Here is a 21,038-nt window from a genome sequence, read left to right as displayed (position 1 = left end):
TCCACAATCCTGAAATACAGTCACACTGTGCACTTCACATTCACCTAAATCATTTCTGCATTCATCTCTTTTTATCCTATCCTGGCTGTTTTTCCTTAAAAAAAGGGTAGGCTGGGATAAGGTCAGTATCACAATGGACAATAGATGAAGTTGAAATCCCAGTGCTTTCAATATTCTTGACTGCTACCTTATGACAAATATCCACCAAGCCATGATACATATTCTTTTATCTTTCTATCCTACAGTGTTATTCTGCAGGGCTGTCAATCATAACTCACTGAAGTGCTTCTTAGATATCATATCAAGGCCCACCGTGGGCTAAGAAAATCATACAGAGAATGAGGGGAAATGTGACACGGTATCATCTATCTCGCACAGGAAATGGAACTGTTTGAAGATTTGCATGGTGGTGTGGTCGCTTCATAAAGGTCCTTCTCCAGCTATCTCAAACTTCTCAAAACCTATGGGAATAGATTTAGGGCCAGTGGCAAGGTAGAGGAAAATCAGTCTCATTTATCATTCAGTGAAGCTGAAATGTGGCTATCCCTCATCTTCATTCCATATGTGCTCCACCTCCTAACTTCCTCAATTACATTAAATCAAGCAAGAATTTGTTGACATTGTGTATGTGCTACATTATGTGCTTCATACTGTATGTGTGTACACTTGAAGGAATCATAACGCACAGTCCATCTTAAAGTTATTCAGTGTTCAGCATTAGTAATGATACTCGATTAAAATAATAAAAGCAGACCAATTAAATGTGACTCCACATGATGTCAATTAATCCCTGTCACATCAATGGCCACGTTTACATGAAGTTTTTTGATTCAGAATTATTCATTCGGAATTAAAGCTTTGTGCTTCGCGTTTACATGGAAATATTAATTCCGAATTAAGGTTTACATGGACTGCACGTTTATTCCCCTTCCTTAATTCCGCTGTAACGCTTGGGCGTTGGAAAGGATTCTGATTGGACAGGGAGGGGACGTGACGTATCCCTGTTTACCAAAAGAAAACAAACTCCATTTGCCGCGGCATTTCTTTTCCCCAACAATATGGAGGAACAACTAATAAGCACGCTTTTCGCTTTGCTTTTTATTGTTGTTTTGAAACAGCAACTCGACAATGGCGTACTACTTCTGTTGCGTCACTTGAGAAGGAGAACGTGTACGTCACTACGTTATCGCTACGTGAGGAGCCAAGCATGCGCAGAATGACCGGAATTAACTAAAGCGGAATTAATTGTATACATGAATAGAACGTACACAGGAATTAGTTTATTCGGAATTAACATCAGAATAAACCAGGTAGTTTATTCGGAATTAAGTTTATTCGGAATTAACTTTATAATTCGGAATTAAGTGTTTACAAGGAGATTTTAAAGCGGAATTAACTTTTATTCCGAATTAAAGAGAAATTAAAGGTCTCATGTAAACGTGGCCAGTGTTACTCCTCCCTGACTGTTAGGATACCTCATTGTTTTTGGCCACCTGCCGAGCCACGATGAGCTGGATCATCCCTCGCTTGTTGCCCTCTACCGACATGGATTTGCGCAGTGTTTCCATGGCATCTTGGTTAGTCATCCCAAGCAATGACTCCCCATTGACTGCAATGAGTTGGTCATTGACACGTAGACGTCCATCCTGCAGACAAACACCATCACGGGAAAATTCGATGTGGCTCATAAAATAAGGTCATCAAAAGTTTTGAACAGGAACAACATTCTCCAGCTGCTCTGGAGGCAATTCGCATGTATCCGTTTCTCAGAGAGAATTCCAATAAATACCAGCACAAGATCAAAAAGCTTGTTTTCCTAATCATTTTATCAGGAACAGAATTTAAGGTTAGTCATCTCCCGGTTTTAGACTTTGGAGGACAAACTGCACAAAACCACTGGAATTCATGAACAAATGTATCTTTTTTTTCATGGGCATATAAAAAATATTGTTGAACAGTACTGCCCCAAGAACTTATTTTATAAGATGGCAGTCATGCTACTCATAAACACCATGTGATCACTTGAAAATCATAATGATAATAAACTGGATTCCAATTTCTCTTAGTGTGGCAGGAACTCTGCAGCCTGGTGCTCCAACTCATTTTTGTACTTACCTGTAGGTCCTTGTGTTACAACAAAAACAGCGACTGAGATCAATGAAATCTATCAAGGTAATGGTCAGAGGGTAGGTGGGTAGGAGTAGGTACTTGCCTTGCTAGCAGCGCCTCCATTGATAATGGATTTTACGAAGATGCCTAAGTCAGCATGGTTCTCCTTGGACCGGTTACCTTTGACACTGACCCCCAAGCCTGCTGAGCCTGAGTCATTCAGGGGGATCTCAAAGGTCATGAACTCCTGTTTACCGTCAGGGGTTAACACAGGGTCATCCTCCTCTGGCTGATGTTGCAGAAAAAGAAAGAAACAAAGAGAGAGACATCAGTTTGAGATCTGCTGTCTTTAATGTCAGTAGGTCTTGAATAAAAATGAGAAAGAAAATTGTTATTTCTGCATGTTCAGCCACTGTAAAAGCACTAATAAACTTTTTTTTTAAAGCAAAAACAAAAAAAGGAATGGAAGTGAAAAACATCTGCACACACCTCTGAGTCTTTCTGTGATTACTCAACTTACTTCTAAAGTTGGCAAACTGTTGTTGAGCCCCACCATACTGTCACTGTTGCATTCAAATGGTTAAAAGGCAGAAAAAAGACATACCAGAAAAGATAACAGAGTAGCAGAACAAAAATTGAAAAAAAATAATGGGGATGGTGAATGACAAGAAAATGGAAAGCAGGCGTAGACAAGATAAAGAGGGGTAAGATGAGTGGAGCAGGAGAAGAAAGCGAATGGATGGCAAGCATGTCACATATCTCAGGGCTGTCATCGTCAATTGGCCGTACTGTCTAGCTGAGTGCTACTAATTCCTTTCCACCATCATGAGCTCGGTGTAGGAACAGTGGAGACAACGGAGAACTTTCAAAACACCAGTAGCAATTTGATGCTCAAACAACGGTGGCTTCCTTTGAACTACACCCTTTTGAAAGATAATTTGTTACATGTTAAGGACCCTCCTTCCCTGTGCGATCCACAGACCCTTTGTTGAAAATTACAGGAGTAGTATTTTGTCGTAGGGCCAATACTGCAATACTCCTCATGCACCATTCACAAAAAAATTTGTTCATTTCAGCTGTCAGAAAGGTGTGACAGAGTACTGTTGAGTTTCTAACACCCAGCACAATCAATTCAGCTGGAAAATACTCCATCAAATAACCACTCTAGTTGCTTTTCTGACAATTTGTATTGGTGTCTAACAAAGAGCTTCTGTAAAAAATAACCAAAGGAAGAGAATTTGCGTATTTTACTTTCCTTACAGGCAAACAGATGTAGAAAAGAGGTGTGAGAGAAAGCTGATGGTCTAGAGGAAACACCAGAAGCCTCAAACAACTGGCAGTGTATTTCTAAAGTTGGCTACCGGATAACTTAGTAAAGATTTAATAAAGTGTTAAAATGTCTGTTCAATGCTTCAGCGCCTACCAAAAGTTCTGTAGCTATAGCCAACATACCATAAGTACATGTGCTGAAACCAAAATCTTTGATTTCAGCCCACAGTTGTTCTTTCCACATAATTTGGTACCCTAGAGAAGAATAAAGTCTTTATGATGATTAGCAACAACACTAAAATCACCTGCCTAATGCTGTGTAGGTCCCCTTGTGCTGCCAAAACAGTTTTGACCCTTTGAAGCATGTACACAAAACCTCTAAAGGTGTCATTTTACCAAGACGTTAGCAGCAGATCTTTTAAGTGCTAGAAATGGTTCCTCCATGGATCGGCCTTGTTTTTTCAGCACATCTGATTGATGCTTTATCAGACTGATTACTTCAAAGGCCAAGTGAACATCTTGAACTGCTACATTCCTCAGTATTTTCTGCAGTATGGCAGGGAACATTATCCTACTGAAAGAGGTCATTGTGATTAAGAATTACAATGAAAGGGTGTATGTGGTCTGGAACATTGTGTAGGTAGGTTGTTCAGTCAAAGTAAAATTCACCTGAACATCCAGACCACAGGTTTCGCAGCAGAAGATTGGACAGAGCACCACACTCCCTCCACCAACTTGTCTTTTGCCTATATCAAGCCCTCTTACCATTAGAGTTGTTTGCAGGCTGTAAATTGGCACTATAGACATAGCTACATAGTCGCATATCCAGACAACTTTGAATCATAGCCAGGATTAAGGCTTTCAGCACTTAATGCTACAGTGGTTCTTCTGTGGGATCGGACCACGTGATCCGGCCTTTGCTCCCCACAGACATCAATGAGCCTTGGGCATCCATAACCCAGTTTTATTGGTTGTTCTTCCCCAGACCACTTTTAGTAGATACTAACTACTGCATATCGGGAACAACCCACAAGACCTGCTGTTTTGAAGATGGTCTGACCCAGTCGTTTAGCCATCACAATTTGGCCCTTGTCAAAGTCACTCAGACCCTCAAGCTGACCATTTTTCCTGCTTCCAACCCATCAATTTAAAAAAAAAAAAAAAAATGACCATTCATTTGCTGCTTATTACGTCCCACTCCTTGACATGTACCACTGTAACAAGAAAAGCAATGCTATTTACTTCACCTGTCAGTGGTTTTAATGCTGTGGCTGATTGGTGTATGTGTGTTGCACAAAAGTACATTAACAACAGTTGAGGAAAAGTGTTTTACATTTACTATCCACACATATGTTTCTATATAGTGGAGAATTGACGTCTGATCACGAGCCTGCTCCACAGGAAGCCTGAGAGCAGCGCTGTAATACTGTGATTGGTCAGATTGTACTGTACATGCGTAGTTATTGCCATGGCAGCCGAATCCATACACAATACTGGCGGTGAGAGCAATCAAACCCAGAAACCCACCACAAGACCTCTTTAAATAGACTCACATCAATACACATGTGCACACACACGGCCAGATGGATGGCAGCCAGGTGTGTGCCCTTCACAGCTGCTCGGATAAAGAGCGAAACAGAGGAAAGAAGGGAAAGATACAGCATAAGGTGTTTTTTTCTGAAGCTGAGGAGTTATTAGGATGCAGCAGTGCGTTCAGGTGGAGGCTCTTTTCAACACCATCTGACTGAGCCCCTATTCTCTAGACGACCCTCTTATCTGCCCCCCTTTTCTTTCTCACTGCTTTTTCTTTCCTGCTTTTAAAACTGCAGTACACCTGTCTGTACAACTTGCCAACTGGGCTTTGTCTGTGACTGGACCCTTAGTAAATTCAGACCACTGGAATCCATTTAATCACACTGCATTTCAGCGCCTCTAGTTCTATTACAGAAATGATCAGCTCTTGTGAGGAAATGACCCCTTCCTTTCCCTCAGACTGCTGAATGAAGCGGATAGGGGACAGAAAAAAAAGAGCTATTGAAAACCAATTTGTTATCCAGGGCAGGGGTAAATATAATGCATTAACAATTCTCAATCTCTATTCTTGCCTGGAGCTTGCACTGGCATCGTGTCAGAAGTTCTATAGGCTCTGACAGCTGTTATATTGATGTTAACTTAACTCATGAATTGAGATCAGTTGGTTGGCAATGCAGGTCCACCAACATGTACATCCAATGTACAATTTCCACTCTGAAAATAGCATCTGTGGATGAATGGACTTGTGCGTCACTGGCAGGGACTATCTTTATCTTTAATCAAGATGTTTTATCAAAATAAAATAAATAAATGGTGGCTATGAGTTATGTCCTTTCTGAAGCTTTTAGGCCGGCAGTCGAAGATAGTAATACACTGGTTAAAAAAAATTACTTTGGATGGACAGTGTTTGAGCTTTTGTGTGTGTGCATGTGCACACTCTCTTCCAAAATGATGACAGAATAACCACCCACTCAGAGCTGTGTTCCGGGAATAGAGGGCCGAGGCAGAGAATGAGAGAGCAGTGTAACATTTTCATCAGACAGGAACAAGCGCCGCTAGCCAAGAATGAGTTTGTCAGGCTGCTTGACAGGCCTTGTTGCACGGATTCAACTGAAGCAGAGCTAGATTCAGCTACCTCTGAACAAGAGAAAAAAGAAAGTCAGCTCGTTGTTCCAAGCTCAGCCCCATGTATGCACCTGGGACAGAGAAAGCTACTGACAATCAATGAACTGATGTAAAAACAGGAGAAAAGTTTCAGGCTTAAATACATTTCAAAAAGCACTGCAAAAAACTTTTATGCAAAATACATCTTGATAACTGCAATATCTGTTTTCTCCCATCATTTTTTTCCCTTACATATGGCCACTGGCAGAAAACATTCTGCTGACATGAAGTGACGGAGCCAAACTGTCTTTTAAACAACATATAAAGCTGCACTCTCTTAAGACAGCTGAGTGCCTTAACTGGCTCTACAAGCTGCTAAAGGCAGGAGCAAACTAAACAAGACAGAGAAGACACAGCACATGTAGTAGTTAACTATTTTGTCAGGTTAACACCGTTTCCTTTTAGATTTGCTTAAAATACAGGATCACATTCAGACTTCCCAAATCTGAGAGTAAAACATAAAGCAAATACAGTGTAATGTAGTCCGAAACTCAGTCAGGAACCAAAGAAGTTGACTACATATTAACAAGATGCAGCTCAGTACATGAACCGCAGAGTCATACTTAGGAATGTGCAGCAAGGCCAAGACAATTTTTAGATAAACAAAAAGAAAAAAAAAAAAAAAAACAAAATGTACTAGTTTGCAATTAATCTGTATTTCTATTCTATGTCCATGCTGCTCCATACTCACAATATCACATCCATCCATTGTTCTTCACAACTCTTTATAGTCTGTATAGTTTTATGCTGTTTTCCCAGTAAAATCTTATTATATTATTCACTTCTTGAAACAAAGAAGCACTTAGATTGTGTATCAAATATTGTGGGTCACTTAATTTAAGGTTTAAAGTCACAACAAAATCCATAGAATGCCATATATGACAGTAAATATGCAAAGTGCGTATAAATTCCATGCTGTGCTTAGGTACTGATCATAAAGATCAAACTTAATAATACGCCAGTTTTAAATGGAGTGGTTGTAATATCATTGTAATAATTATCCCCTTAGCTCAAGTAGCCACTTGGCCAGTTCATCACAAAAGAAGGCCATGCTGTTTTCTTTTTGTCCTCTCTGACTCAGCCATGCAGTCACAGTCCATTATACAATTACGTCCTTTATTAATTAACACTGAGATGGGCTAGTACCCAGTCATTACTGGGAGGGGAGGGCAAAGGAGGCAGCATTTCAGCAGAGACACAAGCAGGTGAATAGAGCTGGGCAGAGAAAGGAAAGCATTTGCTAATCGGTCTAGCGAAGGAGTGCCGCCTGCCTAATAGGCCTTTTCATTTCGTTTCTACCTTGCTTAACTTCACATGCTAACAAGGAAATATGTGCTGGATGTAGGTGTGCAAGCGTGTGCCAGAGAAACACTGCAACAGAAAAAGCCAGAGTAAGATGCAAGAGAGAGAGATAGAGATAGAGTGCAAATGAATCACAATTACTTCTATTCACACATAAGTCTGAGTTCTCCGCACATCACTGCCTAAAACAATTAACACTGCTGGAAACTTCTTTCCACACTTGGCCCAATTTGGCAACATAAAGGTCATTGGAAATGAATTTAAAAGGGCTAAAAGAAATCAGCCATGGATGTAATTGCAAAAGTGGTGCACGCGTGATAAGTATTGTAACACAAATTTCTTTTGGCGGTGTTTCTCCTCACAGCATTTTCTGACAAAGAGGTCGAATATTAAATACCTCTAAGCCCAAAAAACAAATTCAGGTACAATGGGATGTTGAGAGGCGAGCTGTTACACAACACTGAAGGGCAGGAAGCACACAACTGGCAGTAGCAGGTTTTAAGTGTCTGTGAACAACAATGTTCTTCACTGGGCAAACCAGTAGATTTTGACTCAGAGCTGACAGACTGGGTTTGCTCCCCTTTAGAGATTTTCTAATGAGAAAGCTCTTTAGCAGAGCAAAGTCTGTTTCTATGAGAGCATCTGAGGCCAGATCTATCGACATCATTGCAAATGCATCATGGCTACTGGCTGTCAGTGAAGACACTGAGTGGATCTCACTGAGAGCAACCAAAAACCAACTCACAAGCAGAGTCGACTTGACACTACATGTTTCTGTTGGCGATTTAGGAAGAGATTAGATCTAATCAAAACTAACATTAAAAATAAAAGGTGACTGTCTAACCACACTTGGCAATTGGGAATGTTTGCAAAGGCGTTTCAGTGGAACCAAAGTATAGAAGCAAATCATGAAGCAGATGCCTCTCATTTCAAGCTAATGGTGGATAAAAAGTGCTTTGCTATGTCCAACTGCACATACACACTTCAACCCATTATGTGTTCTGGAAACAGACGCTGAATCCCCTTCGGGAGAGTAACTGTGTCGCCATAAGTGGCCTTTAACTACCTTGTTTATCGGTACTGCACAATGCTGTGGTGCACCCTCCCGTTCTCTGCACTGACAGCAAGCATAATTATGGGAACAGCTGCTGAAAAGTGCTAAACGAAAACAGGTGGCATCGACGAGACACGCTCAGAAATCGTTAACCAGGCTGGCATTGTCTTCAACCACGCTTGGCAGCATTGGCTTTAATTATGACAGAGCGTCGATCTGAACTCTGCACTTTGATCGGAAAACATTTCTATAGGCGCCAAATTAATAATGCAGGAAGGCCTCAGCAGCGTTCTTCCAAGAGAAGGTATCAGGGATAAACAAAAGGAAAGAGTAGAGAAAGGAGAAGGGAAGAAGGAGAATTAAAGTGTGATGTGAGTGTTTTACTGATAAACATCAAGGAGAAAGAGCAAAGTATGAATTTTATGACGCTGTCAGCACACAATTTGGGTAAAGTGTCCCTACAAGAGGGTTCTTTTAGGAGATGTGGAAAAGATTTTTGGTACCATGGTAACACACTGCAGCTCCTACCTACCAAATCACCACGGTCTGTCATTTCAGAGACGTTTTTAAGCATAAAGTGGAAGACAAAGTGACCTCTAAGATGCATCCGCTGTTGCCAAACTGTTCTGAAGAGCTCTGGAAAGTCATACATGCTCTCAATGATTGCAGGTTGCCAACCACAGCTCCATACTGCACCTTCCAAAGGCCTTTTGAGCAATTCCTGTCATTTGACTTCACCTGAGTTCCAGCTTTTCAAAAGTGATTTACAGAGGAACATTCAGCTATTTCTACACATTAGTAATAGTACAGGAATTTGCTGATTACAACCAATTATATTCTAGTAGTGAGTCTGCTTTTATATATCATAGAGTACAACTGGGAATTATTGAAGAAGCGTAAATACCAGCAACAATGTTACAGCACCTTAAATTATCTGTTCCACCAAGAAATGACTCATCCCCTCGAGGTGTTTGCCAAGTTTCACTAAGGTAAAATATCTGGCGCAGTCACCTGCTGCTATATAAATAAACTGCATAAAAGACACACACGAAAGACTGTCTTTGGCACTTTATTAACAAAAGTTGCAGTAAATTACATCATGCAAAAAAGCTTTACTCCAAGAGATATCTAATTATCTTAACACCAAAGATGTCATTTTTTGGCACGCCTGTAGATAGAGCATAGCTTAAGATAGCACTATTTATCACCACTTCTTTGGAATAAGCCAAAAGGTTTATCATTATCTAAATGCTACACTGTTAAAGCATTGAAAGATACAAGCCAAAACACAGATGAAAGCTAAAAGGAGTAAGATTGTGTTGAACAAAGTTTCTCTCTTTTTTTTATGATCAAAGGGATTTGAGCCGAGACCAACTTTGCTAACAGCAAGAAGCAGATTTAGTATTCTATTGTATCTTTGTATTGTACTTTCAACAGCTTATGCCTACATTAGACGTATCCATGTAAAGCTACTGTTGTTTTCAGCTTACATTCTCTTCTTCCACATCCCCTGGCACCTGCCCTACACTGTTAAGAATGACAAAGTTAAACTCTGTGCTGAGGAGTAAATAAATGAATGAGACGGATTGTATTTGGCTCTCACTCAACAGATCTGAGTATAATTCAGTTGCCTCCAAAGACAAGGGATTGTGTTGTGTTTGCCTGATATCAATTCATTTCTCCCTCTACCGACTCGGTAAATGGATCTCTGCAGCAAGGAAATCAATACAGCTTCATACGCCTGTTCTTGCCTTCCAACTTTAATACGGGCAAATCATGAATGGTAACCTCACTGTACTGCAGGCAGAACAACAGCCAACTGTGTAACACTGTTAGATGAAGGCCAAGGAAAAGAAAACATTATGTGCTGAGAATATCTGTGGAAAGGAAGGCAGCACTGGCAATGATTACTTTGACTTGGGAGAGAAAAACAGCAGATGAGTTGTCTGTCTATCTATCTATCTATCTATCTATCTATCTATCTATCTATCTATCTATCTATCTATCTATCTATCTATCTATCTATCTATCTATCTATCTATCTATCTATCTATCTATCTATTTGTCTATCTGTCTGTCTGTCTGTCTATCTATCTATCTATCTATCTATCTCTCTCTCTCAGGACCACTGTTTTTTATCTTCTATTGTACATAATCATTTTAGAAACCTACATAAAACAGGATTATTTCAGCTAAAACTCTCGTCATATGGAGCAGCTCTGCATGCCTCAATTACAGTCCAATGGTAAAAACATGGCAGGGAGGATATTAAACCAGGCCACCGGGGTTGGCACTTATGAAACGGGCCATTAGTCTGCTATAATTGTCACCAATACTGTCACGCATTTGTCTACCGCGTCCTCAGCATTCACATGAGCCATAAATTCGGCTGTCACATCAATCAGAGCCCAGAATTAATTGTGCAATTAAGATTCTCATTGCTTGGCAGATATAGCTACTAATGGATCAGTGACAAGTGTGATATGATCATAAAGAGGGGTTTTTAATGTACTGTCTAATTGCTCTTATATGGTCGTCAGTGTTACAACACAGGCTACACAAGCCCATTTGTTCTCCACAGTCTGTAAGTCCTACTGGAAGTAAAATATCCTGTTCAAGAAGGGTCACAGGTTGATATAAGGGCAGGCATGGACAATGTTATTATTGTACTTGAACATGTGTGACTAATCAAGATCTTATTGTGTGTAAGATTTTACATGGAAGGGTTAAGCATTTGTGTTGTTTAAAATGCGTTCAGAGCATGAGTGACTATAAGCATGAGTGTATAAGAGAAGGAGTTGAGATAAAAGCAGTATTCCTGACTCAGCAGCACTACCAACAGGCTGATTCACTTATACTGTTCTGAGGGGTTTTGAATGAATTAAAATGATTTGTCATCCGAAGGAACATTTTTTCCCAACTCATTGTTAATGTAAGAGTCACAGATTATGCCCCTCTCCTTTTGTTTTGCTGTGTCTGCTCTGAATAGCACACTGTGAACAGATGAACTAATGTGGACTTCCATCACTGGCAGCAACGTGTGAATGGACATCTTCAGGAGGAGGCATGAGTAGTACCTCATTTTTTGACTGCTGCTTGTTGCACAATGAAGCATGATATTTGACTTGGTTATTACAGGAAAAAACGGAGCTGCAAACACAATCTCCACTCCACAATGCTAGGAGAGGTGGACTAAAGGGAAAGTGCTGCTCGCAGCTATAAGCACAAACAGTACTGCAAGCTGGAAGATAAATAGCTACAATAAATAACATCCACCGGCTATGAGTGGGAAGTGTATAGAGTATATGTGTCTTCAAATGCACTTAAATGTGCCCCTCGTGAATTTATGAAGGAAATTCAGTGGTTTGTGTGTAAGTGTGTCTGTGTGTGGGACTGCTTTGTGATACAACTTTTCTGTCGAGCCTTGCTGTGGTCATTTCTACTAGGCAGGTGAGTACATCTGTAGAAATGAATAATGTAAAGGGAGACAGTGGTGCTTAGAGTCAGACTAAAGTGAAGCAAGAGGAAACTGAACCATCACTGGAACCAACCAAGTAATCCATTGCTTTGCATAAACCCCCACTTAACTCTAATCTATAAATATTTTTTGCTATTTCAGATCATTTCTCATTACTATTTAGCTCCCCAGTGGCGCAGTGGTTAGCACTGTCACCTCACAACAAGATTGTTCTGGGTTTGAATTTGCATGTTCTCCATGAGTCTGTGAGGGTTTACTCTGGATGCTCTGGCTTTCTCCCAAAGTTCAGAGGGATACATGGCAGCGTTATTCATGAACCTACAATGTGTAATGTATGGTTGTCTGTCTCTTTGTGGTAGCCCTGCAACAGACTGGTGACCTGTCCAGCGACTACCTTGCACTAGTTGGTTTCAGCTACCCATGATCCTCTCCAGGGTAATCTAGGTGGAGTTAATATATGGGTGGATGGATTTTTTCTTTCCTTCCATATCCATAGCCTAGATTACACCCGCTTGTTGATGTGCACACAAAAAGCTGTGGACACCATGCACACCATGTTTTATACATGTGCAGTTTTATCATGAATACATATGCCGCATGTACACACTACTACTGAGAATGTGCACTATTGCATTTGTAGAGTTGATGTCATGTAGACACAAATTTTGGGTTGCACATGCACTTAGACATGGAAAAAATACATCACAGAGTGGACACAGGCCTTCATTTCTATACATAGGCCTTTATATCAGTTGCATTCCCTCTCCAGTTACTTTAATCTCAAACAAGCAAAGGTGTGCAAACACAAGCTCTAATAAAACAGTCAGAAAGTTTTCTAAAGAACACAAAGCAGGAAGTCTCCATGTTCATGTATATATTGCTCAAGTCTTTCTACCTCCTAAGATCAACCCCTTCTGATGATACAACACTGAACTAACCTCCAAACCCGTAGGGGGCAGCAATTCAACTGAATTCCGCCCTTTTGTCTCTTGCCTTGAAATCACTGACTCAAACTCCCAGTGCTGTCAAATGAAGGAACAGCATGGCATGAAGTGACTTTGTTCACACAGTCATTGATCAGAACCTCCTATTGCGTCTTCAGGGTTTGAGTTCAGCCAGAGAACTCCGTATGTATGTCTCAATTGTTCTTTCCTCTCCAGTCCTTACAACCTCAAGGCCACAGGGTTCATCTATACAACCAAACGTGACAACAAAACTAAATAAGTTCCTCTTCTATGTGTTTTATAAAACATTGTTATGAATGTTGCAGACTTAGGATGGAGGAACTTGTTATCCAAAAACAGCCTTCCTATTGATTACTATAAAGTTCGGAGAAGGTTAAAGTAGCTCTACTTCTAAAATATATTGTGTCTGTCTGAAAATGTCTATTGATATCCTTGGAGTGGAGAGAGAATAGTAAACAGGCAGGGTAAATCTCAGAGGCAAAGCCCCACTTTGCTCTTTTGCCATTTAACCTTTTCTCTTCCCTGCACGTGTATATTTATTGAAAGCTTTTCGAAAGCTGCTGCTATTGCTACCGAAAGCATGTCAAAATACGCCCCAACCGTGGTAATTAAAGACGCAATGCAAACATGCTGGGAGGGTAAATTAATTCCTCTGGGGGTGCGTGCAGTACGCCAAGCATACAATAAAACATCTAAACAAAAGGAGGCGTGAAGGGATTTTCGGCGCTGACATTAAACATCGGCAGGCAAATGTCAACGAGACAAAAAAGACCTCCTTTTTATTTTCATCTATACAGCTGGAACCTCTGCCTGTGTGTGTGTGTATGTGTGTGTGTGCATGAGTGTGTCTGTGTCTACAAGCATACATCTTTGCTGAAGCCTGCATGTCACTCATGCTGCAGTTTAAAATATCATCGCATTGTCAATGGGGGAATTACATGAGTGACAGCGCATAAATGCTCATCCATAAGCGCATGTTTGTGGGTGTCCTAGCAATACATTGGGCAGTATATTTTCACACACACACATACTCACTCATTCACTCACCTATCCACAGTGTGTGACAGAGGAGGCAATTACGAACCCCACTTTTCCACCATGCTTTATTTGCAATAACTGTCACCGGCAGAGCCTTGGCCTCCTTATCTGATTTTTATGAACATAGTTGTAGGGATTATTGAGATTTGTGAAAGCACTGCTGGGTAATGTGAAACTGTGTGAGAGCATGAAAAAAGGAACAGTAAGGGAGAGAGTAAAAAATGCTAATCTGGCAGGGGAAAGTGATGAAATATTAACTAGCAGTCTCTCACAGCATGTATAAGTTGGTGAAGAGAGAGAAAAAACAAAAAAGAGAGAGAGATTATTAGACAGCGTTTCCATGATGGACTTTTTCTAATCACGTCATGCCTGAGGAGCTAAGAGAGTGTAGCCATCAACCTCTCATACTGCTCCACTCAAGAGCAGACAAGCCAGGGGGAGCCGTGCATTTTTTAACACCACTCGCAGCATCATTCAGCTGCTGTCAAGGCTGCATGAATCAGTTTGGTGCATCCCTCCAATTAGAATTTAAGTATTGGCTATTTTAGTTAAAGAGCCAGTTGAGGTACCTGAAAGTCACAGATCTGAAGCCAGCAGCAGCCAATAAGCCATTAACAGACATCAAAATCTAGCGCGGTTTTAACTTCAAAGATACAGAAGACTGTGCAAGCCTCCTGAATTCAGAGAGAGGATCTTTGTGGCCTTCTTTAATTCAGTAGGTATTAAATATGTGCCAGTTTGCCAGTTTATGAATTAGAAAACTAAAGTGTAGAAAAAAAAATAAGTGCAGCAAAGTCCAAGGATGGTGCATTTCTAACTGGCGAAACAGCACATTAGGAGAGTAAAATGTGTCTCTAAGGGCCATTATTCTACAGGTTGAGCAGCTCCTATGGTGGGGTTAACAGCCCGGGTGCAAGGCTGAGTATTATGGGAAGGAGTGAGGTTGGCATCAGAGGCCACTGGTCTGCCAGGGTGCTGTGAAGCCTGAGCCTGCTGTCAAAGCCATCGAGTGCAGGCTGGATGAGGGCAGTAGCCTCGCCATCTGTTGCGCGACAGCCAAAGTCACCCTGCATGTAGACTGCATGTCTGAGTGGGAGTGTGTGCGTTTGTCAGTGTCTGTATGTGTGCGTGTGCGTGTGTGTGTGTGTGTGTTTTAATATGTCCAACTGTTGTATCTGTGTGTGCTTAGACGCATAATTTTAGAGTGTCCATGTGTACATGTAGTGGTTTGTGGGTATAAGTTAGTCTGTGTATCCTTGTGTGCTGAAGTCTGTCCTTAGGTCTGCTGAGTGTATTTTACATCTTAGTGTGCATGTGTTTGCATGTGTGTAGGTATGTATGCTTGACCCTTACTGTAACTGTGTCTCATTGTGTGCACTCATTTAAGTTCACTAAAGTGTTCACGCGTATATGGACACTAACAAAAGCATGTGTGTTTGTGTGATTCTGAACCTGGTAGAGATGAGGTGAGTGTAGTTAGAGTAAAGAGTTTGCATCTTCTAAATTCAGTTGTGGTAAGTTTAGATAAGGTGTAAAGTACGGCTGGGCTGAAAAGTTTAAAAATGTTTAATTTCAGTAGTTAATATTTAGAAGATATTTTATTGCCCTTTAAAAAAAAAACCACTAAGAAATAAATACATTTGCACATGAATAAAAACAGATGGTCTTGAGACACGGTAAAGAAAGTATGTGGAACCCAGAGAGACCTCAGAGCAGAGTGCTGGGATTGTTTCGGTGGAGGTGGAGACAGGGTCATACGTGTTTTTAGACCACCAAGACTATCTCTCAAGAGGAGATGTGCAGCAGCAGACGGGTTCAACAAGAGGCCAAAGTGACTGTGAACTAGTGCCTTTACGGAGACCTGTACGGAAGCCATAGGCAGAGTGATAATTGACTGTTTATGAGCCATGGAGGGAGTGCATTTCAGGTGTGTTTGTTCAACTGAATTTTACGTTTTGGTTATGTCAATTTATGGCCGTACACATCTAATGCGCTCAAGTGAAACTATTGAACATTTCAAGTGATTTACTGCATCTATGTTTTGCATGTATGCATTGATGTATCTATGGTCGATACATAACCATATGGTTTTATCACCCAGGCCTAATGTGAAGTCACTGTTGCATCTCAAGTACCTGGTTGTGGAAATGCTAGAAAACTGCTCAATCTACCCTTGCATTGGAAACGATACTCATAATTCATAATCCTTGAATGCATAAACTATAAATATTGATGATGTAGTCAGTTTAGAAGCAGCGTCTAACCTCATTTACAAGCAGTATCCCTGACATTTTTGATAAGCACAATTCACAGCGGTGTGGCAAGTTTTAAATTTATTGAAAACTTATCCCAATTGAAACTGTTATGGAAATAGAGAGGGGTGAAACAGAGGACAGAGCGAAGCAGTACAGCTTGTTTTGATGCAGTGCAGAGTGACTCATAACATGATGGTGAGTAGCAATGATGTAAGTAAATTAAAAGGCAACTCTTGCAGGTAATGTCAGAAAGTTGACATGCAGGTTATTATAAGACTTCTGTGTGTTGCAGCTGCTCTGCAGGTTTGCTCTAACTGGGCAGCTGGCATGAATAATGTAGTTTGATATAAAAATGAAAAAAAGTTATGGATAAGTAAGATCCAGAACTTCAGAGGAGTCTGTGCTTGAAAAGTCTAACATTTGGCCTCAACTGGAAACTCAGAGCTAACTTTAAAAAAAATAAATAAATATGATTTGAGTCCAGCCCTACATTTTAGCAGGAAAGTCTCAAGTGGGAAACAGCCACCCACCTCTTTTAATTATAATGATATTTACACAGAACTACACAACTGACAAAAGAATGTTAAAAAAAAAAAAAAAAAAAAAATCAGTGTTGACAGCATAATAGAAAAATAGAAAGATAAAAGGAGCTGATGGATTGAATGGGCATTTAAAGGCGGATCAGTGCAGCCACCATGACAAATCAATGTTCAAGCTAAACAGGACGTTAGACATTCAGTGACATTTACCAGACTGAGAGTTCATTGAATCAGCTGGGACATGCTGTATCAAATTAATTATGGGAGTTTGGTTAATTTGTAGTGAAAAATAATAACTGTAATACACATGAGAAATTGTAAAACAAACTGTCTGCCCAGTTACACACCCTCCCATTCAAGTGTCACATTCATATTTTTATTACAACTAAAATTACATAGAAAATCACAGTTTTGCCAGTGCAATTTCATCTACTTTACACCTTAGAATGGAAAATACTAAGATATAACGTCAGTTGTAGAAAAATGTAGAAATTCAAAGTTGATGCAAAAACCCAATAATGATATATTCTCATTTCTGAGTGTGAGAGCAGTCATGAATGACATTAAGGTTCTAGGATGAGGTGCTGGTTGGGTACTCACCACTTCTCGGGGCAGCAGGGAGTCTTCTTGACGAATCACCAGTAGGTTCACAGCTCCACCCATGGGTGTGGCTCGGAGCAGGGCTACCACCTCTTCTTGGCTCTTACCATTCAGGTCCACTCCACTAACCTGCATGCATACACAAACAATCAGAAATACTAAGATTAGTGCATATATATAGAGGCCAAAATAAGTGTACAACAGATGCAGGCACATTCAGAGGCAAAATTAAACTCTCCTTCAAAGAGAGGGGAATGCGGCCTCCACATAACCTTTATGCAGATTACCCTCTGAGCCGGTTGGAGCTGGAATTAAACGTAGGTTATTTCCCCCTCAAGTGAGCACTAGCTGATTTTCATGTCAGTCTGATTGAAGTATAATCAAAATATTGTTCAATCTAATCAAATTTTCTTGGCAATTCAAAGCTGGAGCCGAATTGTTATAGCCATAGGGAACTCAGAGTGTTTGACTCATTCGAACAAAAGCTCTGTAAGACTAAATTTAGAAACAAAGCCATATCAGCAAAGAGTAATTAGTTTCTGAAATAACGTGCAATCTCACAGAACACACTCGCTGAACACTAGAGGTGGTTTGAAAGTGCTGCCCCACCTCCAGCAGCCGGTCTCCAGCTTTCAGTCTTCCATCTTGGATTGCAGCCCCTCGAGGAAGGATGTTTTTGACATAAATGGGAGCACTACCGCCAATTGGGACATCTCTGGATGTGATGCTGAATCCAAGGCCCTCTGGACCTAAGAAATGAAGAACAAATGAGTATAGTTAGAAATGTTGTAATGTGATATTATACTAACTGCAGATGATAGTTTTTCCTTGTCCTTCCTGCCACAACCATATCACAGGTCAGAGGTCAGAAATCTGCTACTTAACATCGATCCTGGATCAATCCAATGTCTTACTCAACAAGACTTTAACAATTAAAAAAAAAAAAAAAAAAATAGGGCAACAGGGAGATTAAGCAGAAGTTTTTATCTTTCACAGGATTTCAAATTATGAACTCAAGGTGAAAAAAATTTAAAAATTATCAAGCCAATTAGAATTTTTTTATTACAACTTGAATGTTGTTCCATATCAATAAATCAATAAACAGAGAGATTTCAGTTTACATTGCTCACAATAATAAGTTAGTGTGATTACCAACAATATTATGTCAGTCTAACTTATTAAAACAATGTTTGCAACTTAAAAAAATCTAAATTAATTTGAATTTGTATTGTGCAACCACACATTTCATTAAGTGGTGGTAACAGGTAACACTAGTGTCAAGTGTTCAATGTCAACAATGCTAGATTTGTTTATCCAAGTAAATATAATGGCATTCCTTTGTTGCTTTCTTTTCAAAAGTCTTGCAAAACACAATATACACTAGTATATTCTTTAAAATCTGTCACGCTTGTTAATTTCATCTCTAAAAACTCACCTCTGTGTTACATATGTAGAAGATTTTCCATGAAATGGCTTTGATGTAACGCTAAACTGTTGCTGACTAAAGAACACAGACTTATGACGTACACTGCAGTGTCAAGGTGGAAAATGCTGAGTTATCACGTTGACTGCTTGTTTCATTCATGATATGTACTCGAACACATAAAACACACCATATGGGCATATTAACAAGGTTAAAAAAACAAACCAAAAAACAAACAGAGGGGCTGTTTGAATATCTTACATTTTTCTCACTTTACATTTAGCTGAATTTCACAAGAAACATGCAGAGTCATAGTTATTGCTAATCAAACTCAGGTTCTGACTGTCATATTGCTTTTACTGTGACTCTAAGGGTACAGTGGTGAGCAACCACTAAGCAGGGATCAAATTATGGTTTTCCACCATGTTCTGAGCCTCCTATAGTTAATATAAACACACATGCTTCCATGCTGGCATTTTTCATCCGTTTGCCATCAGGGTGTGTCTCACTCAGGTTTTTTGGGAAGTTGAAAATGAAAGCATGTCTCTAACTCTAAGAATAGTATCAATGCTATGAACCAAAATTGAGTGTTTAAGATAAGTGCACGTGGACTGTAAAGGCACTCTTGCAAGTTCTGGTCAGATTAAAGACTGGTTAGGAACCAGAAAAAGCAGAGAGAAATGAATGATTATGGATTGTAGAATGCATCCAAATGCTGTTCAATAGCCGCTCAAAATATAGTGCAGGACACCTAAATAGCAGAAATGCTGTTTTCTCAATCATCCTGCACTGTGCCAGATGTTTAAACCAAAAAAAAAAAAAAAAAACAAAAAAAAAACCTGCAGACTTTTTGGTGCAAAGGAAGGTCAGGAGGCAGCATTCAAATCATGTCTGGGTCAGGGCAATCTTTTATGATATATATGTAGTTTTAAGGTCGTTTAATGGAGAAAGCAGTGATCATTGTGTGTTCATCCAAATTTTTTTTTCTTACACATGAATCCTTTGTGACTTTTGGAGAGCAGTGGCTTCAGCGACAAAATTTAACAGCTGAATCTATGAAAACGCTTTAGGTATCAGCTGTGCAAAGCCATTTGTTTTGAGTTTTAAGGCTGACCTTTAAGGTTCATCAAATGAATATGAATTGTTGGTCTAGAGGAAGTAGGCAAATACAATAACGGATAAATAAGAGGATCTCAGGTCTGACCTTTACTGCTGACCAGAACTGGAATTTGTCAAATAAAAGCAAGAAATGGTTTCAAATGTCAGCTAGGAAACAATGTAAACTAAATAAATATTGCGTGTTGGGTTATTCTTTAAGAGAATATTTAAAATTCAGTGGCCTTGCTACAAAAGAGTATTAGATGAGTCATTAAGAACAGTGTTCAGAGAGACAGTTAGGATCCCTGTCAGCATTCCTAGCAGGTAAGTTGGAAAGCTGTGATACGTGGTTTTCATGGAAGCTTTTCCAATGGTAACAGCAGTGATTAGTATTCATGTCAAAGTGTCTGCTCATTTCACAGAGCTGTCAGCACCTCTGATGGTTCATCATGACCTACTTTTCCCTGTATGTCTCTTTAGCAGTCTGCTGAACTGTCTGTCTGTCGTCTCACTGACAGTGATGGTGTTGATGAACAAGGAACGTTAAGAGGGAGAAGCGTGGATGGCAACTTTCTCACGGCTCCTTGCACACAAACAAACTTGCAGAAAGGTGATGAAGAGACTGCTTATAAAGTTAGAGAGCTGAGCTGTTGAGGATAATGATGGTCTCTGATCTCTCCATCAATGCAGCCTGATAACTGAGCAGACAGAAATAGCTGTCATCGTTTATGCTGAATATTAAATCTGCAGTTTGTCTTCATGAGTGCCAAACTTTTAATACAAGGTCACAAAGTTGTTGCTGTGGAAGTCCTACATTCAGCGCAGTTGCTATGGTACAATCAAAAGGAAATTTAATTACATAGATCTTAGGAGCTTCGGTATAAAGCAACTGGACTTCTACTTTAGATTCACTCCATTAACACCTGGAGGTATGTGAGTTTGAGGTTGTTTATGGGCCATTAGTCATGTGATTTGGGGATGACGTTATACATCTGGCATTTTTCATCAGTCACTGAGAAGTGAAGAAGTCTCTTAGATAACCTGAGACTAAAAGTCCACTTGCTTTGTATTAAAGCTCCTAGGATTACACTGATCTGGATGACTGAGAATTTAGACAGACATAAATAAGATGTATTTCCAACAAAAGAAGCAACAATGATTATGATTTTACAAATTTTGACAGATCTGTTGATCATTACTGCATGACCACT

The 21,038-nt window shown here is 40.0% G+C and overlaps 1 protein-coding gene across 2 annotated transcripts in view; it reads right to left on the bottom strand.

Annotated features, from left to right (window-relative positions):
- pard3aa (par-3 family cell polarity regulator alpha, a) overlaps positions 1 to 21,038 on the bottom strand; it is a 392,129-nt gene that overhangs the window by 164,762 nt on the left and 206,329 nt on the right. For both annotated transcript variants that reach the window (XM_055007067.1, XM_023262624.3), the window contains exons 11-14: positions 17,916 to 18,055; positions 17,307 to 17,435; positions 2,213 to 2,398; positions 1,476 to 1,646 (exon numbers count right to left, since the gene is read on the bottom strand). In XM_055007067.1, the coding sequence (XP_054863042.1) occupies positions 1,476 to 1,646; positions 2,213 to 2,398; positions 17,307 to 17,435; positions 17,916 to 18,055 (626 nt within the window). The remainder of the gene's footprint in view (positions 1 to 1,475; positions 1,647 to 2,212; positions 2,399 to 17,306; positions 17,436 to 17,915; positions 18,056 to 21,038) is intronic.

Source organism: Amphiprion ocellaris, chromosome 22 (genome assembly GCF_022539595.1).
Source record: "Amphiprion ocellaris isolate individual 3 ecotype Okinawa chromosome 22, ASM2253959v1, whole genome shotgun sequence".
In the NCBI taxonomy this organism is placed as follows: domain Eukaryota; kingdom Metazoa; phylum Chordata; class Actinopteri; family Pomacentridae; genus Amphiprion; species Amphiprion ocellaris.
The sequence above is the reverse complement of the archived record's forward strand: the minus strand, read 5'-3'. Positions and strand labels throughout refer to the sequence as shown.